This window comes from Propithecus coquereli, unplaced genomic scaffold (genome assembly GCF_000956105.1).
Source record: "Propithecus coquereli isolate 6110/MARCELLA unplaced genomic scaffold, Pcoq_1.0 Scaffold292, whole genome shotgun sequence".
Classification (NCBI taxonomy): Eukaryota; Metazoa; Chordata; class Mammalia; order Primates; family Indriidae; genus Propithecus; species Propithecus coquereli.
This window is the reverse complement of record NW_012148530.1, coordinates 1,698,440-1,717,054: the sequence shown is the minus strand read 5'-3', so window position 1 is coordinate 1,717,054 and position 18,615 is coordinate 1,698,440. Positions and strand designations below refer to the sequence as shown.

Below are 18,615 nucleotides of genomic sequence, written 5' to 3'. Positions count from 1 at the left end.
CATGACCAGGAAAAAAAAAAAGAAGGCTTAAAGGCTCTTAGCAATAGCTAAGTTTTAAAGGAGGTTTGATAAACTGAAATGAACTTCTTAGAAATAATCTACTAAAAAATATTGAAAACTCGATATTTAAATAGAAAAAAATGCCTCAGTGTCACAAAGAGTTGACCCTGATACCAAAATAAAGAAGATAGAGCATTAAGCATAGCAGATTGTGATGATATTTTGTTTCTGTACGAATTATTATTAGAAACCAGATTTAGATTAGCAGAGGAAATTCTCATCAAAATTATTGAGGACCAAGAAATCAGAGGAAATAAAATAAGATGTATGGTTTAAAATGAAAACAAATCTATTATCTAAAATAATTTCTCTACTACTTTTTAAATTGTTTCTAATTATTTTGAGTTGATACAAAACTAACATTATGGTATTAATAAAGAGAAATTAAATTGTGATTATAAACTAATCTTGATCATGTAGTTTTGTAGTTAATGTAAAGTATACTCCTCCCAGCTGAGATTGATTCTATCATGAGTGGAGTAAAAAGGGTTTTTTGATATTTTATTCTACAAATTGAAGCTAAATCCCTAAGTACATTTGAAAGAAGCTATTATATTTAACAAATATCTTTATATTTATGGAGTATCTAAATTAGGTACTTATCAAGGTGGATTCATATGAGGCATGTCATTATCAACAGCAACAAAATCTGTGAGTATATGAAGCATATCTTTTCTAAAGCCATCAGGGACTGTAGCTGCCTTTGCATTAGCAATTCTGATTATTATAATTGTCATAATATGGCAAATATAAATAAGTAAGGAATTTGACTTTAGAAATTTCAAGTTTTTATATATTTTCCTTTTTCCCCATGTTAAGTATTATTTCTTAATTTGGCTCTCTGTTCTAAAGTTCTTTGTTTTGTTTCTTTAACCATAAAATATGAGAATGTAAATATCATTTTTTAATTTCCATCAGGCTAGATAAAGAAAACTAAATTCTTTAGTGTCCTTCAGTTCCTGTATATTGTATGTTCTTAGCTCATAGGATTAAGTCGTGTGCAAGAGCAGAAAGAGCACTGTTGTGAGAGTTTTACTTTCTACTTTATCACTCACCCATTGTGAGTTTGCACAATTATTTAACCTCCCAGTGTCTCAATTTCCTCATCTATAAAAGGTTGGAGTCATGCTATATCTTTTGTAAGGTCCCCTTTCTTGCTAAGAAAATCCTGAGCTAGCTAATTTTTAAAATAAAATTATTTCTGAGAGACAAAACAAAATTCTTCAGAAAACCTGTCATGAAGGGTTTTTTGTCTTCTACTGCTAACTTTCTGAAGCTTCCTCTGAAGAAGGTGGTGCTGGTGGTGGTGATAGTGCTTGTTCTGCATTTGGGTTCACTTCGTTTTGTAAGTACGTTTATGAACATTGTTTCCGATTTTGTAAGATAAATTTGAATAGAACAGGTTTGACACTCTCAAAACATCTCTTATAGATGAAAAGGTGTAAGGAGGCTTCTGAACATGGGGCATATTCAGATCTGCTTCAGCGTCAGAAGGCAACAGTGATTGAGAATAGCAAACTTACCGGGAAGATAAGTGAACTGGAAAAAATGGTAGCCGAACTAAAGAAACAAAAGTCTCGAGTCGAGGAAGAACTTCCTAAGGTCAAGGAGGCTGCAGAAAATGAATTGAGAAGGCAGCAGAGAAATGTAGAAGACATTGCTCTGCAGAAGATAAGGGCAGAAAGCGAAGCCAAGCAGTACCGCAGGGAACTTGAGGCCATCGTGAGAGAGAAGGAAGCCGCAGAACGGGAACTGGAGCGGGTGAGACAGCTCACGATCGAGGCCGAGGCTAAAAGAGCGGCTGTGGAAGACAACCTGCTGAATTTTCGCAATCAGTTAGAGGAAAACACCTTCACCAGGAGAACACTGGAAGATCATCTTAAAAGGAAAGATTTAAGTCTCAATGATTTGGAGCAACAAAAAAATAAGTTAATGGAAGAATTAAGACGAAAAAGAGACAATGAGGAAGAACTCTTGAAGCTAATAAAGCAGATGGAAAAAGACCTTGCATTTCAAAAACAGGTAGCAGAGAAACAGTTGAAAGAAAAGCAGAAAATTGAATTGGAAGCAAGAAGAAAAATAACTGAAATTCAATATTCATGTAGAGAAAATTCATTGCCAACTTATGCGATCACACAGGCTACGTCATGTGGGGCAGTAAGTGGTCTTCAGAAAGAAAATGACAAACAGAAAGCAGAAGAACTCAAACAGCAGGTAGATGAACTAACAGTCGCCAACAGGAAGGCCGAAAAAGACATGAGGGAGCTAAAGTATGAACTTGATGCCCTCCAACTTGAAAAAACCTCATCTGAAGAAAAGGCTCGTTTGCTAAAAGATAAACTAGATGAAACAAATAATACACTGAAGTGCCTGAAGTTGGAGTTGGAAAGGAAGAATCAAGTAGAGGAAGGGTATTCTCAACAACTCCGAGAACTTAGTAGGCAATTGAACCAAACCACAGGTAAAGCTGAAGAAGCCATGCAAGAAGCAAATGATCTCAAGAAAATAAAGCACAATTATCAGTTAGAATTAGAATCTCTTCATCATGAAAAAGGGAAACTGCAAAGAGAAGTAGACAGAATCACCAGGGCACATGCTGTAGCTGAGAGGGATATTCAGCATTTAAATTCACAAGTTCATTCTTTACAGGATAAGAAGGAATTTGAAAGAGTACGAATATGCCGGAGAAAATCAGATCATCTAAAAGAACAATTTGAGAAAAGCCATGAGCAGTTGCTTCAAAATATTAAAGCCGAAAAAGAAAATAATGATAAAATCCAAAAGCTTAATGAAGAATTAGAGAAAAGTAATCAGTGTGCAGAACTAATGAAACAAAAAGTAGATGAGCTTACTAGGCAGAATAATGAAACCAAATTAATGATGCAGAGAATTCAGGCAGAATCGGAGAAAGTAGTTTTGGAGAAACAAGCTATCCAGCAAAGATGTGAAACACTGAAAATTCAGGCAGATGGTTTTAAAGATCAGCTACGCAGCACAAATGAACACTTGCATAAACAGACAAAAACAGAACAGGATTTCCATAGACGAATTAAATGCCTCGAAGAAGACCTGGCTAAAAGTCAAAGTTTAGTAAGTGAATTTAAGCAAAAGTGTGACCAGCAGAACATTATCATCCAGAATACCGAGAAAGAAGTGAGAAATTTGAATGCAGAGCTCAATGCTTCCAAAGAAGAAAAGCGACGGGGGGAGCAGAAAGTTCAGCTACAACAAGCTCAGGTGCAAGAGTTAAATAATAGGTTGAAAAAGGTCCAAGATGAGTTGCACTTAAAGACCATAGAGGAGCAGATGACTCACAGAAAGATGGTTCTGTTTCAGGAAGAATCTGACAAATTCAAACGTTCAGCAGAGGAGTTTCGGAAAAAGATGGAAAAATTAATGGAGTCCAAAGTCATCACTGAAAATGACATTTCAGGCATTAAGCTTGATTTTGTGTCTCTTCAGCAAGAAAACTACAGAGCTCAAGAGAATGCTAAGGTTTGTGAAACAAATATTAAAGAACTTGAAAAACAGCTTCAGCAATATCGTGAGCAGGTGCAACAAGGGCGGCATGTGGAAGCAAATCATTACCAAAAATGTCGGAAGCTTGAGGATGAGCTGATAGCCCAGAAACGTGAAGTTGAAAACCTGAAGCAAAAAATGGACCAACAGATAAAGGAGCATGAGCATCAGTTAGTTTTGCTCCAGTGTGAAATCCAAAAAAAGAACATGGCCAAAGACTGTACCTTCAAACCAGATTTTGAGATGACAGTGAAGGAGTGTCAACAATCTGGAGAGCTCTCCTCTAGGAGCACTGGACAGCTTCACCCAGCAGCCACATCTCCTCTGTTGAGATGGACTCAAGAACCAAAGCAGTTAGAAGAAAAGTGGCAGCATCGGGTTGTAGAGCAAATGCCAACAGAAGTTCAATTCTGGCCACCAGGGGCTCCACTGGAGAAAGAGAAAAGCCAGCAGTGTTACTCAGAGTACTTTTCTCAAACAAGCACTGAATTACAGATAACTTTTGATGAGACAAACCCTATGACAAGACTGTCAGAAATTGAGAAGATAAGAGATCAAGCCCTGCACAATTCCAGACCACCTGTTAAGTACCAAGATAGCAAATGCGAGATGGAACTGGTGAAGCTTTTGACACCCTTAGAGGTATACTCTGGGTTCTGAGACCTTGTCAGCTACCTAATGTCAGGTTTCCTCTTTTGTTTCCTTTCTCCCCTAGATGAAATTTTTAACAGTTTTTAATGTGATTGGCACTTTGTAGTGCTGACAGGAAAATAACGCTGTAATTTTTCTAGTGATTTACTAGAATATTTATTATAAATTATCATTCTTTAATTTTTGAATGTTTGAGATTAAACACACAGATGTAGCAGGTATACTGTTATATCTGAGGAAATAGGTTTACCAAAATATGACTATAAAAATGCTAGAAGAACCAAGCAGTTAACTTTAACTTTTAACATATTCTGTGGCTAAATTTCATCTCAATCTTTTTTAAACATACCATTGTAATACCTTTAATTGTTGTCTAAAGTAAGCTTCAGACTCTCAAAATAATATTATTCATGATCCCACCTTGATTTGAAATTTTTTCTTCTCTTCACTTATCTCATTTTTGTAATTCAAGGAAATATGTTTGGATTGAGAAGGGGTAAACTGAAATAATGTTCTTTAGGTGACTTTTAACATCTTATAAATTCCTGTTACAGATAGCTAAGAACAAGCAGTGTGATATGCATACAGAAGTCACAATCTTAAAACAAGAAAAGAATCCAGTTCCGAGTGCCGAAGAATGGATGCTTGAAGGGTACAGAGCGTCTGGTGGACTCACGAGAGATTTCCTTAAGAAAGGCTTAGAACCAGACACGTTCCAGAACTTTGATGGCGATCATGCGTGTTCAGTTAGAGATGATGAGTTTAAATTCCAGGGGCTCAGGCACACTGTGACTGCCAGGCAGTTGGTTGAAGCTAAACTTCTGGACATGAGAACGATTGAGCAGCTGCGACTTGGTCTTAAGACTGTTGAAGAAGTTCAGAAAACTCTTAGCAAGTTTTTGACAAAAGCCACCTCAATTTCAGGGCTTTACCTAGAATCTACAAAAGAAAAGATTTCATTTTCCTCAGCAGCCAAGAGAATCATAATAGACAAAATGATGGCTTTGGCATTTTTAGAGGCTCAGGCTGCAACAGGTTTTATAATCGATCCCATTTCAGGTCAGACATTTTCTGTTGAAGATGCAGTTCTGAAAGGAGTTGTTGACTCTGAATTTAGAGTTAGGCTTCTTGAGGCAGAGAAGGCAGCTGTGGGGTATTCACATTCTTCTAAGACATTGTCAGTGTTTCAAGCTATGGAAAATAGAATGCTTGACAGACAAAAAGGTAAACATATCTTGGAGGCCCAGATTGCCAGTGGGGGCGTCATTGACCCTGTGAGGGGCATTCGTGTTCCTCCAGAAATTGCTCTGCAGCAAGGGTTATTAAATAATGCCATCTTACAGTTTTTACATGAGCCCTCCAGCAACACAAGAGTTTTTCCTAATCCTAATAACAGGCAAGCTCTGTATTATTCAGAATTATTGCGAATGTGTGTATTTGATATAGATTGCCAGTGCCTTCTATTTCCATTTGGGGAGAGGAACATTTCCAATCTCAATGTGGAGAAAACTCATAAAATTTCTGTAGTAGATATTAAAACAGGAGCAGAACTGACTGCATATGAGGCTTTCCAGAGAAACCTAATTGAAAAAAGTATGTATCTTCAACTTTCAGGGCAGCAATATCAGTGGAAGGAAGCCACATTTTTTGAATCCTATGGGCATCCTTCTCATATGCTGACTGATACTAAAACAGGATTACAGTTCAATATCAATGAGGCTATCGAGCAGGGAACAGTTGACAAAGCCATGGTCAAAAAGTATCAGGAAGGCCTCATCACGCTTACAGAACTTGCTGATTCTTTGCTCTGTCGGTTAGTTCCCAAGAAGGATTTGCATAGTCCTGTTGCAGGGTATTGGCTGACTGCTAGTGGGGAAAGGATCTCTGTACTAAAGGCCTCCCGTAGAAATTTGGTTGATCGGATTACTGCCCTCAGATGCCTGGAAGCCCAAGTCAGTACAGGGGGGATCATTGATCCTCTTACTGGCAAAAAGTACCGGGTGGCTGAAGCTTTACACAGAGGCCTAGTTGATGAGGGGTTTGCCCAGCAACTGCGACAGTGTGAATTAGTAATCACAGGGATTGGCCATCCCGTCACTAAGAAAGTGATGTCAGTGATGGAAGCGGTGAATGCAAATATCATAAGTAAGGAAATGGGAATCCGATGTCTGGAATTTCAGTACTTGACAGGGGGGTTGATCGAGCCGCAGGTTCACTCTCGGTTGTCAATAGAAGAGGCTCTCCAAGTAGGTATTATAGATGTCCTTGTTGCTACAAAACTCAAAGATCAAAAGTCATATGTCAGAAATATAATATGTCCCCAGACAAAAAGAAAGTTGACATATAAAGAAGCTTTAGAAAAATCTGATTTTGATTTCCACACAGGACTTAAACTGTTAGAAGTGTCAGAACCCTTGATAACAGGAATTTCTAGCCTCTACTATTCTTCTTAATAGGACATGTTTAAAAACTTTGTCCAAGGGGTGATGCCGGCTGATTCATGCTATCTGTCCAGAGCACGATGACATCGGCTACATATACAGTCTAGGAATTGTGTGTAACATACTCTGTTTATTTCTTGAGGGCTGGAAATTACTTAGTGCTCAGAAGACAGAATAATTTTTACATTTAAAATAGCAAAAGATCTACTGCCCTTAAAATGGTTTCATTTAGCTTTGAGAATAGCTTTTTGAATCTTGCCCGCACTGAAATAAGCATGTTTTACCTAGAATGTGGCGTAAGCTTCCTGAACTGCAACAAATTCACAGCATCATTTCTTTAAAATTCCCCTTCACCAAATAGATCCAGCCTGGTGTTAGTTTTCTCATTTAGTAAAAAATATATTGCACTCACTGAAAGAGCACTTCACAAAGCACCATGGAATCAAGAGAAAGGTAATAATTCATTCCCACATCCATGAGGCTGCAGGGTTTTGGATTGCTTCCAAAAATGAAAAACCTTTGAATTTTCCTGTAGATAGTGGCCTTCTTTACATATTAAAATGTTTACCACAATCTCTCATTTCTAGTTAATACTTTGGAATTAAAAGCTAACATTATGAATGCATTGTGTGTTTGAGGAGGGGAAGGACTTTTCTTCATTCTATGTAGTTTTCTTATGTTTATAGACATTCTCTGTTCTTTCATCTTCCCATTTTCTGACACCTTTCTGTTAAGACAATCATGACTATAATGCTAATGCAAAGGCAGCAATTCAAAGATCTTCTAGTGCCTCATGAATAAAGTTGAAATTTTAAATTTGTCGTATTGATGGAACAGCTGGGAGGTTGGACTGATCACTAAAGAATGTTTGTCACAGCTTTTTTTGCTACTATCAACATTCTGGAGATACATATGCTATATAACGTGGTTAAGTGAATGAATAAAATATTTCAGTAACCTGCGTGTGGTGAAAAAACATTTTTACATTTTTGTATTCTATGCAGAGGTCAGTTTAATAGCTCAGTCATTTACTGGAATGTATCTTTTTTTTAACCACTCACACTTGTCAGAAGTCACTGGAAGAAGAAAAGAAAGAGCATGTTGATAAGGCCAAAGAATTGCAGAAATGGGTGTCAAATATCAGCAAGACATTGAAAGATGGAGAGAAGGCTGGAAAATCTCCCTTCTCTGAGCAAAAGGTATCCACAGAGGTCCTGGTTTAATAATAGTGGGTAGACTTTACTGAGATGATATAGTCCACCTAGCACAATGTTTAATTCTTTACCTTAATTTTCTCCATTTTTGTTGGCAATTACAATGAAGATCAGAGAGGCTAAGTAACTTGCCCAAAGAATCAAAGTTAGTATGTGACAGAAGAAGGTACCTCTGATTCCCAAACCTAAACTCTCTATATTGGCCGTACTATTAGTAAACTAATATGGTATACTGCTTTTCCTAATAGTTGTATCTGCTTCCTGATTATTATGAGAATTGCTGAAGAGCAGAGTCATCCTGTTTGAGTAGCCATGCACTCCATATCATAAAGATGTAAATATAAAAAGTTTCAAGAACAATGAAAATACAAACTGGGATATTAACATTCTTGAGTAATAACATTAGTTGTGCTTTTCTGAGTCTTTTCTGTTTCATGGGGAAGTATGTAGAGTCAATCACTGGAAATTCTAGTTTCTTTCCCTTACCCAAGTGAATGCTTTAGTCCTATGAGCTACCTTCTCTTCCCCAACTACTTCGCATTAGGCTACAGCTTGTGAGATGTTAGCGCTCCATTGCACTGCACCACTTGAAGCTCTTAGGACATTGGTGGTTAAGGTTTAAATTCTAGTACTTCTGCTGCTGCTGATAGCACTGGAATTGCTGCTGAATTTTTAAAAAATAAATTTCCACTAAGGAAGCATTTTTCTCAAGGAATATTTTTCCTATATTGCATTCCTGCTCTTGCCTCACATTTGGAAATTTCATGGGCTATCAGCTAATTTCAATATTTAGCTCCCCCTTATAGCTCTGCATCAGTACGTACCTGTCATCAGTTAAAACAGACATCATTGACATGATTAAATAGGGGAAAATGTTAATGTCTTGTCTAATTTTGTCTATGAGATCAGGCAAATCTACCTTAACTGGGAATCTTTCTCGGAGAAATTTTTGGACCTAAGTATGTACTTGAAATATTTAATCGAAATAAAGTTGTATTAGCTCATAGACTTACAATACACCACATATGATATAGTGTGGAAGAGAAGAGAAGTTGGAAAGCACTTACATTTGGTGTTTTAAATAAAAAACCCTCAAAGTAATTTAATGCAAATATTTCATAAAATATATTCTTCCCTTTCATTTTCTCATCAAATAGGAAGATGACTAAAATAAAGACATAAACCTTTATAAAAATTCCTTGGGAAAACAAGTTTCTTTTGTGAAATGTGGATTATAAACCCTTGGTATTTTTACATTCTGTAGTTCTTAATGCTCCAAAACATTACTAGATCAGATTTAGACCTGGTCCACATCAAAGTAGAGAGACATTTTTTTAATGCAGAGAATGGTCTTAATTTTAACTTTCTAAGGATACTTGTTTATCTCTTGCTAAAGTAAATTTAAGGTAATTTGATGTGAATGTGTCCTTCAAAAATCAATATGGCCTCATGATTACCTGTAAATGTGAAAAATAGATTTTAAGTTGACTCTAAATAGAATACACAGGGGAAAATACACCTTTTCATTGGATCATTATTTCCTCTCTGCTCATTTAAAAGAATGGCAATTAATTTCTGAAATGAGGGATTCAGAAGTGAAACACTGAGAGATAGGAGAAAGTGTTATGACCTCTTGCTTTCCCCCAACCAGATCAGTTTTATTTCTCTAACCTTCACAATCAACATTAACAAAGAAAGGTCTTAGCGTTAGAAATGATATATTCTTGATCTGCATATCTACAGATCACCATAATTTTTTTCAAAAGGAGCCTTGTATCTAGGAACCTAGGAGGAGGAAGATATTCTTCGGAAGCAGTATTCCACATTCATGTATCTTTTTGAGTTCTATGATGTATTAATACAAGGATGACGTGGGGCCAGTGCTGACCCTTGGGACTCCTGAGTGTTAAGCCCTCCTTTGTTAATGGTTGAGTTGGGGTAAATTTGAGAATCCTATAGTGTTGTATGTTTATTTCCTAATGAAAATGATGGCATTAAGGATAAAGAGAGGAGCTTTCATCAATCATGCGTTCTAAATAAAGTCCTCTTTCTTTATTCAGGCCTGTAGATTACTAATAACTGATAGATTATTGACTTGGGTCACCCAGAAAGTAGGCCCATCATTTGGGTCTTCATTAAAATTTGATTCATTTTTTTAAAAACTAGTGCTTAGTTCTGTCGAGGGGAGAGTTTGAATGTGACTTCTTTACCTTACAGATATCCAGTGAGGAAATATCAACCAAGAAGGAACAATTATCTGAAGCACTTCAAACCATGCAGCTGTTTTTGGCTAAACATGGAGACAAGTATGTTGGTTGTCATTAGCTCTGTGATTCAAAGTAGGGAAGGGTTCGTATTAATAAAAACATTCAGCAAAGCAGAAGATAGAAAATTTTAAGAGATTTTTAAATGGAACTCAAACTAATCACATTTTACTTAATATGGTAACATAAGCAATATAAACTTAGCAATTTAATTAATTGCCACTTTTAGTCTTTACCACAACTCTGAAATGTACCTATTGTCCTCATACATTACTTATAAGGAAACAGGCTCAGAGAGGTTATAGTTTAATAGCTAGTGAAAGATAGAATAAGGACTCCCAAGTCAAGTCTTAATGCTAAGTAGTACTCTATGAGACGTACCTTTCGGAAAATATGTGTAAAATCTTCTTAATTTTCTTAGCTGAGACCTGTAGCAGCCTGATTTCTCATATTTTGGTCCTACTTTTTGTGACAAGGCACCTCACATATTTCAACCAATGCTTCAGTCAAAGAAGGAATTTGTCCTCTTAAACCCTTTTTGGATGACCTCTTTAGGGTTATTCCAGAATGTATTAGAGAATCAGGTTAATTTCCTTGTAAATTTCCTTTTTATTTATCCCTAAGTTGAAACAAATTTCATCTTGAGAAATGGTACCTTATTGTCCCTTTTCTGTTTTAGGACTAACAATGGAGTCTTTCATTTTGTCAGATAATAGCAGTTGTTGTTCTGGAAATTTGTATGTTAGAAAAGTGCCAATATATTATTAATAGTTTACATCTTTTCCTTCAGTCCTTTTCTCAGGCAAGACAAAGATTCCTATACAGTGATACCAAGAGCTGAGAAATATGTATGTGAGGCTGTGTTTTATTTTATAATCATGTGACAAAGTTATTGAATCAAATATATCATCTTTATCACTTGAAGACTTATACTACCCTTTTCATACTTTCTGGTTATTTTAGAATGACAGATGAAGAAAGAAATGAACTGGAAAAACAAGTGAAAACTCTTCAAGAAGGTTATAATTTATTATTCAGTGAATCTCTGAAGCAACTGCAAGAATCACAAACCTCAGGAGATGTAAAGGTAGAGGAAAAGGTAATATTTATTTAAACATGAAGCTGTTTCAAGAAGCGTAGTCTTATTGCATGGCTGTGGAAATATATGTCAATAATAAAGAAATAACTTTGAATTTTGTACATGGATAAAATATGGATGGAGTTTATTTAAACGTTTGGAGATCTCAGTGTTTATTAAATGCAGTCTTACACATGCTGATCATCAGTTTCTGTGACATCTTAATCTCTGCCTTGCATGGTAAAAGAAAGATATCATTCATTTTTCTAACTCTTCTCCTTAAAAGCCATTCTTCTAGTATATTAGATATTATATAATATGATGTTTTAAAAGAGCCTGTGAGTTATCCCTAAAGGTGACATTGATGTGTTATGGAGTTTGTTTGATTTACAGAGATACCTATGAGACTTAATTTGAGTAATACAAGACCATATGTTATAGTGAGGATGCCCTAGCATCTTCTTAAAATATAACAAATCATTTAAAATTTGACTGGTACTTAAATGTTCTCACCTTGACTGTACATGTCAACACGCCCAACATAATTTTCAATATTCAAAAAGTTATCTTTATATTTAATTTTGTTACTCCCGGGAATACTTTCCACATAATTTATCATGTTTTGGGGGTACGTAACAATTTTTCTGGTTTCTTAGTTTTTTACTGTCTTTGAAGAAGTCCATATGCTGTAAACATCAATAGCATGGGGTTTGATACTCTCTTTCATGCCACTAGACTCTAATCTCACCCAAGTACAGAAAGCATGATTTGCCTTCTAGGTATGTGTTCTGTTTTCTCACTATCATCATCTACTCTGTGTGTGTCTTCACTAACCTTGTTAATATACACGATATTAAGTTTTCAATTCACAGATGCATGTTGTTTTCAAAGCTTTTATCACATCCTGTGCTGTTGAATAGATCACTGACATAGATCACTTGTGCATTTGAGCTGCCTAACATTCACAGCATTGCTGCACCTTGGTAAGTAGAGGATTTTTATGTTGAAGTGTATTATTTATTAAAAAAAAAAAACCTAAGTTGCATGAAACTCTGCCCACCCTTGTATGACAGACTGACCTGAATTTTTTTGTGTTTTCCTTTCAGCTGGATAAAGTGATTGCAGGCACCATTGATCAGACAACTGGAGAAGTCCTTTCCATCTTTCAGGCAGTTTTAAGAGGCCTCATTGATTATGGGACAGGAATTAGGTTGCTTGAGTCACAGCTAATGATTTCTGGTCTAATTTCACCAGAATTAAAAAAGTGCTTTGATCTTAAAGATGCCGAAAGCCATGGCGTTATTGATGAGCAAATTCTGTGCCAACTCCAAGAACTAAATAATGCTAAGGAGATTATTTCTGCTATGTCATCTACTACAATTCCAGTACTGGATGCTCTGGCTCAAAGTGTGATATCAGAATCCATGGCCATCAAAGTTCTTGAGATACTGCTTTCCACAGGCTTTCTGGTTATTCCAGCCACAGGAGAACAGTTGACCCTACAGAAGGCTTTCCAACAGAACTTGATTTCCTCCTCATTATTTTCTAAAGTCCTGGAAAGACAAAATATGTGCAAAGATCTTATTGACCCATACACCTCTGAGAAGGTGTCTTTAATAGATATGGTACAAAGAAGTATTTTACAAGAGAACACTGGAATGTGGCTTCTACCTGTGAGACCACAAGAAGGAGGTAGAATAACATTAAAATGTGGAAGAAACATAAGCATTTTAAGAGCAGCTCATGAAGGTCTCATAGACCGTGAAACCATGTTTAGGTTATTAGGGGCACAGCTTCTTTCTGGAGGTCTGATCAATGGCAACTCTGGTCAAAGAATGACTGTTGAAGAAGCTATGGCAGAAGGGGTGATTGACAGAGACACTGCCAGCAGTGTTCTCACGTACCAGGTTGAAACTGGTGGAATCATCCACTCAAACCCTGCCAAACGTTTAACTGTAGACGAAGCAGTCCAGTGTGATTTGATTACTTCCAGTAGTGCTCTTCTGGTACTAGAGGCTCAGCGAGGCTATGTTGGACTCATTTGGCCCCACTCTGGTGAAATATTTCCCACGTCTTCGTCCTTGCAGCAAGAGTTGATTACAAATGAATTGGCCTACAAAATCCTGAACGGCAGGCAGAAAATAGCTGCTCTTTATATTCCAGAAAGTTCTCAGGTCATTGGTTTGGATGTTGCTAAACAGCTGGGAATTATAGATAATAACACAGCATTGATTTTAAAAAATATAATACTGCCTGATAAAATGCCAGATTTAGGAGATTTAGAAACTTGTAAAAATGCCAGAAGATGGCTCTCTTTTTGTAAATTCCAGCCATCTACAGTTCATGATTATAGGCAAGAAGAGGATGTTTTTGATGGAGAAGAACCAGTGGCAACTCAGAGCTCAGAGCAAACTAAAAAATTATTCCTATCTTATTTGATGATAAATAGCTATATGGATGCAAACACAGGGCAGAGGCTTTTGCTGTATGATGGTGACTTGGATGAGGCTGTTGGCATGCTACTGGAAGGCTGTAGTACAGAACTGGATGGGGACACACCCGTAAAAGATTGTCTCGATGTCTTAAGCTTCCCTGGCATATTTCTTAATAATGCTCCAAGTAAAGAAAAGGATGAATGTGCAGTTTCACCAGGTCATTTTGATCAATGTCATTGCAGAGAGCCTGAACATAAAGAGACCCCTGAAAATAAAAACAGTGTGATAGATGAAGAATTTCATGAAATGAGAAATAATGTTATCAGTAGTGGATTTTGGCAGTCAGAAAGCCCGGCAAATATAATACCAATTGATCATAAAGTTAACAGTTCATCCAGTGTGTGTGTTCCCAGTCCCGTATCATATTTAACACAGACTGAACTTGCAGAAGTTAGCATGCTTAGACATGACTCTGAAAACATGCTTAAACACTGTGAAAATCAAACTCAAGTTGAAACTAAGGAACATGCAAATGAATGTAGTCATTCTAAAGACATTAAAAACTTTGCAAGTGATTTGATAACAAATCCTATTGTGAAATCAAAAACGAGTAGATTCTGTGATTTGAGTGAAACAGAGAATGAAGATAATATAAACAAGGATTCACTTATCTTTGACTATTCCCCCAGACTAAGTGCCCTGTTAACTCATGACAAATTGAGGCACAGTCAGGGAGGTTTTAATGATGCACACACACCAGACAGTAGTGGAAATAAATGTGACAACTCTACATTGTCATTCAATGACCAAACAACGTTATCAGGTCATAGAATGGGAGAAAAATTTCAAGACCAGTTTCTGGGAATTGCAGCTATCAACATTAGTTTACAGGGAGAGGACTCTGGACAGAAAGCTTTAAATATTGGTTGTAGTAATCCTCAAGTACAATGTCACAATGATAAATACATTTCATATACTTCTGGTGAGGATGAAAAAATACATACTGCTTCTCGGCAGAAACCTGAGGATGAGCAGAATGAGGCTGAATTGGAAGAGTACTCCCGTGCAGCTCCTGTTTGTGGGATGCCATTGCTCGAAGAAACCATCAGTGCTGGTGACTATGAAACGTCACTACTGGATGGTCAGAAGAGTGACACAGGAACAGACACTGATAGTGATGATGACTTTTACGATACCCCCTTGTTTGAAGATGATGACCATGATTCTCTGCTTCTTGAAGGTGATGATCGGGATGGTCTGCAACCCGAGGACTATGACACGCTGCAAGAGGAAAATGATGGGATGACTCCTCTGGGTGATGTTTTTTATGATGTTTCAAAAGGGAATGAAAATTCTGTGGTTTCCCAGGAGGGACTAGTTGGTAGCTTAAGTGTGAGGGGCAAAGCACAGTGTCTTCAGGATTTTCTCGTAGGTATTGAGAAAGCTGAATTAGATTCTGGTGAAGAAATACATTTAAATTCGTTTAGCTCAGAGAAAGTGAACAGACAGTCACTGGAAACTGTGTTAGAAAGGGAATGCACAAATAACCTTGAAGGTGATGAGTCTGACTCATTCACTGATTATGAAATTGTAGGAAAGGAAGAGAGCTTCAGTGCTTCATTAAAATTTGATGACACTGGCTGTTGGAGAGGAAGAAAAGAAGAGTATGTAACTGGACAAGAATTTCAATCTGATACTGATTATTTAGATTCTATGCAAAGTGAAGAAAGTTATGGGGATTATATATGTGACAGTAATGATCAGGATGATGATGATGATGATGATAGTGGTGCTGATGACCATGGCCGTGGTGATGTCAATGTTGGTGTTGAAGAAGGAGGAGGAGGAGTGGGAGAGGAAAACAGAAAGCCAAAGTGCCAAGACGAGACTGAAGATATGGATATCCAGTTGTGTGCCTCCATTGTGAGTGAAAAGGAAAACAATGATGAAAGTCAAAGTATTAATAAAACAATTTTCCTGGATAAAAGGAATGATTATAGTTTTATAGAAAAACAGCAAAGTGCAAATGTTTTACAGCTGGAATCAACCAGTAAGAGTAGCTTAGTTAATGAAAGAAGGAACGCTCCAGAATATACAACTGAGATTGTTGGAAAAAGCAAAGAAAATCTGTTGAATGATGAGATAACACTTAAGGATATATTGCTGCCTACCATTAAAGATGCTGAATCTGAAAAAACCTTTGGCTCTGTAAATATTTCATCTAATAATAGTAATATCAGTTCCAGTTCTGAATTAGGTAGTCTAACAAACACAGAGGTTAAGTTGATTCAAGAGCCACAATCTACTGACTCTGTGAAAGGTAGAGATCAATATTTTGAGGATGTAACACCTAAAGTTGACTCGTCTTTGGATAAAATCATTTATTCTGAGCCTGATTTAATAGGAGAACCTGCTGAGAGAAGCCATTTTTCATCCATAGCTTCTGTCACTGACAAAGATCATGAAGGAAATGGAAGAGATCTTATTAAAGGGAGAGATGACAAAAATGATGCACCAATAGAAGATGAGAAATCAATTCAGAAAGCATACTCGGGTAGAGGAGAAGTGCTTGTAGAAGGTCTAGTAGAAGAAGACAATGAATATCTCCAGCTTTTGCCTAGTAAAAGTACAAGGGATAGTTCCAATTTAGCTAATAGTCCACTTCCATTTCCACAAATCACAAACAATGAAGAACTTAATCAGAAAGGAAGCCTTAAAAAAGCAACTGTGGCTCTTAAAGATGAACCAGAGAATCTACAAACAATGGTTGGTAAAAGTCCAGTTCAGTTTGAGAACCTTGAAGAAATATTTGACACATCAGTCTCCAAAGTTATCAGTGATGACATTACTTCAGACATTCCATCCTCTGAAGGGAGTACATGTATTGAGAAACATTCACTCACTGATGGTCCTGAAAAAGAGCTTGATTTGTTTGCTTATTTAAAACATTGTGCTAAAAATATAAAAGCAAAAGATCTGCCAAAACCAAATGAAGATATCCCAAGCTGTGTTTTAATAGCTGCCCCTCCTGTGAAGGAGCATTTACAATTAGGAATTAATCATGCAGAAGAGAAGTCAACTCGTTCCCAAGAAGACTCGCCTCTAAAAGAGATGATCCAACATAATGATCTTTGTACTAAAGAAAGCATCACAGAAGGAGGAACAGAAATTCCTCAGTTAACACCAGAAAGTAAAGAAACCACGCTTTCCATCTTACCTCTTAAAAATGTGGAAGACCTTGGAAAAAATACTGATTTTGTGCCTTCAGAGCTCTGTAGAAATGGAATAAAAAATGATAATTCCAGTAGCACTTTAGATACTGACTACTCACTCTTAGAAATTAACAAGGAGAAAGAAAGAATTGAGAAACAGCCACCGAAAGAACAAGCCTTGTCTCCAAGACCCCAAGAAAAGGAGGTTCAGATTCCTGAATTATCTCAGGTATTTGTTGAGGATGTAAAGGATATCTTAAAAAGCAGGTTGAAAGAAAGTCATAGAAATCCTCAAGATGTTGAAGAACCTTTGGCCTGTGTAGACACTAGGATTTTAATTCAAAACTTAATTAAAAGAGTTAGCACATCACAGTTGGTAAATGAAGCATCTAATATTCCCAGTGACTCTAAAATCAGTGACTATACTGGAATTTCCCCCATTAGTAGTTCATCGGAACTAAGAGCAGAGAATAGAGATGATCCTATTGCAAATCTTAAGTCTCAGCTTCTCCTTGCTATACTGAAGCAAAATCAACATAGCCAAAAGATTCCAGGAGCATTTGAATTGATGAGAGAATTAACTCAAATGGAGTATGACCTCAGCAAAAGAGGTATTACATCTACAGTCCTTCCACTACAACTTGAAAATATTTTCTGCAAGCTGCTTGCTGATGGATATTCGGAAAAAGTAGAACAGGTTGGAGACTTGAATCAAAAAGCATGTAGTACTTCTGAGATGGTGGAAGAAAAGCCACATGTTCTTGGTGATCTTAAAAGCAAAGAAGGAAACCACTGTTCTCTTAATTTACAAACTATAAAAGAAATTGGACTAGAAAGTTCTACGGTGTGTGCATCAGCATTGCCAAGAGATGAGAAGCTTGAGGAGCTAGGCAATGATTCCCCAAACCATTTGGAATGTATTTCAGAGTCAAAACGAATGACTTCTGGAGATTGCTCAATGGAACAAGTAAGTTGACTTATACATTTTCATATGGAAGTACCTGCATGAAACACTTGGGAATAATCCTATATATTTGATTTGCTTTTAAAATCTGCATAAAAGCTATTGAAGTAAAATATCCAAATTTGTTTTTAGTTTTCCAGCGAGTTGCAGCAGTGTTTACAGCACACTGAAAAAATGCATGAGTATTTGGCTTTGCTTCAAGATATGAAACCCCCCTTAGACAACCAGGAGTCTCTGGATAACAATTTAGAAACTTTGAAGAATCAATTTAAACAGTTAGAGGTAAGAGTTGTCTGCTGCCTATTTATAGATGGTAGTCAGCTGATGTTAGGTTTGGAAAAAGAAGCAGAGCTCTTTTATGTTTCATGTTTATATTTGTGTTTTTCACTAAATAGTAAATCTAAATAGATAAATTTCTTTGCAGACATTTGAATTGGGATTGGCTCCAATTGCTGTGATTTTAAGAAAAGATATGAAGTTGGCAGAAGATTTCTTAAAGTCTCTTCCCAGTGACTTTCCCAGAGGGCATCTCGAGGAATTGAGTGCAAGCCATCAGAGTTTGCAGACTGCCTTCTCTTCCCTCAGCAACATGTCTTCAGAAAGAAGGAAACAGATCATGCTTGCAATTGACTCTGAAATGGTAGGCATATAAAATGTAAAATTCCGATTTTTGAAGACAATTTGATTATTTGAGAATTTAGTCATAAGGTGAAGTATTTTATGTTTAGAGGGTTAAAGCCTTACATGAGAATCACTGTTTGTAAAGATTTGAAATTT

The 18,615-nt window shown here is 36.7% G+C and overlaps 1 protein-coding gene across 1 annotated transcript in view; it reads left to right on the top strand.

Annotated features, from left to right (window-relative positions):
• Nucleotides 1–18,615, top strand: part of DST (dystonin) — a 374,223-nt gene that overhangs the window by 216,791 nt on the left and 138,817 nt on the right. The window contains exons 29-36 of the mRNA XM_012648708.1: nucleotides 1,492–4,221; nucleotides 4,785–6,476; nucleotides 7,742–7,870; nucleotides 10,103–10,191; nucleotides 11,113–11,248; nucleotides 12,334–17,841; nucleotides 17,971–18,120; nucleotides 18,263–18,478. Coding sequence (XP_012504162.1) covers nucleotides 1,492–4,221; nucleotides 4,785–6,476; nucleotides 7,742–7,870; nucleotides 10,103–10,191; nucleotides 11,113–11,248; nucleotides 12,334–17,841; nucleotides 17,971–18,120; nucleotides 18,263–18,478 — 10,650 coding nt within the window. The remainder of the gene's footprint in view (nucleotides 1–1,491; nucleotides 4,222–4,784; nucleotides 6,477–7,741; nucleotides 7,871–10,102; nucleotides 10,192–11,112; nucleotides 11,249–12,333; nucleotides 17,842–17,970; nucleotides 18,121–18,262; nucleotides 18,479–18,615) is intronic.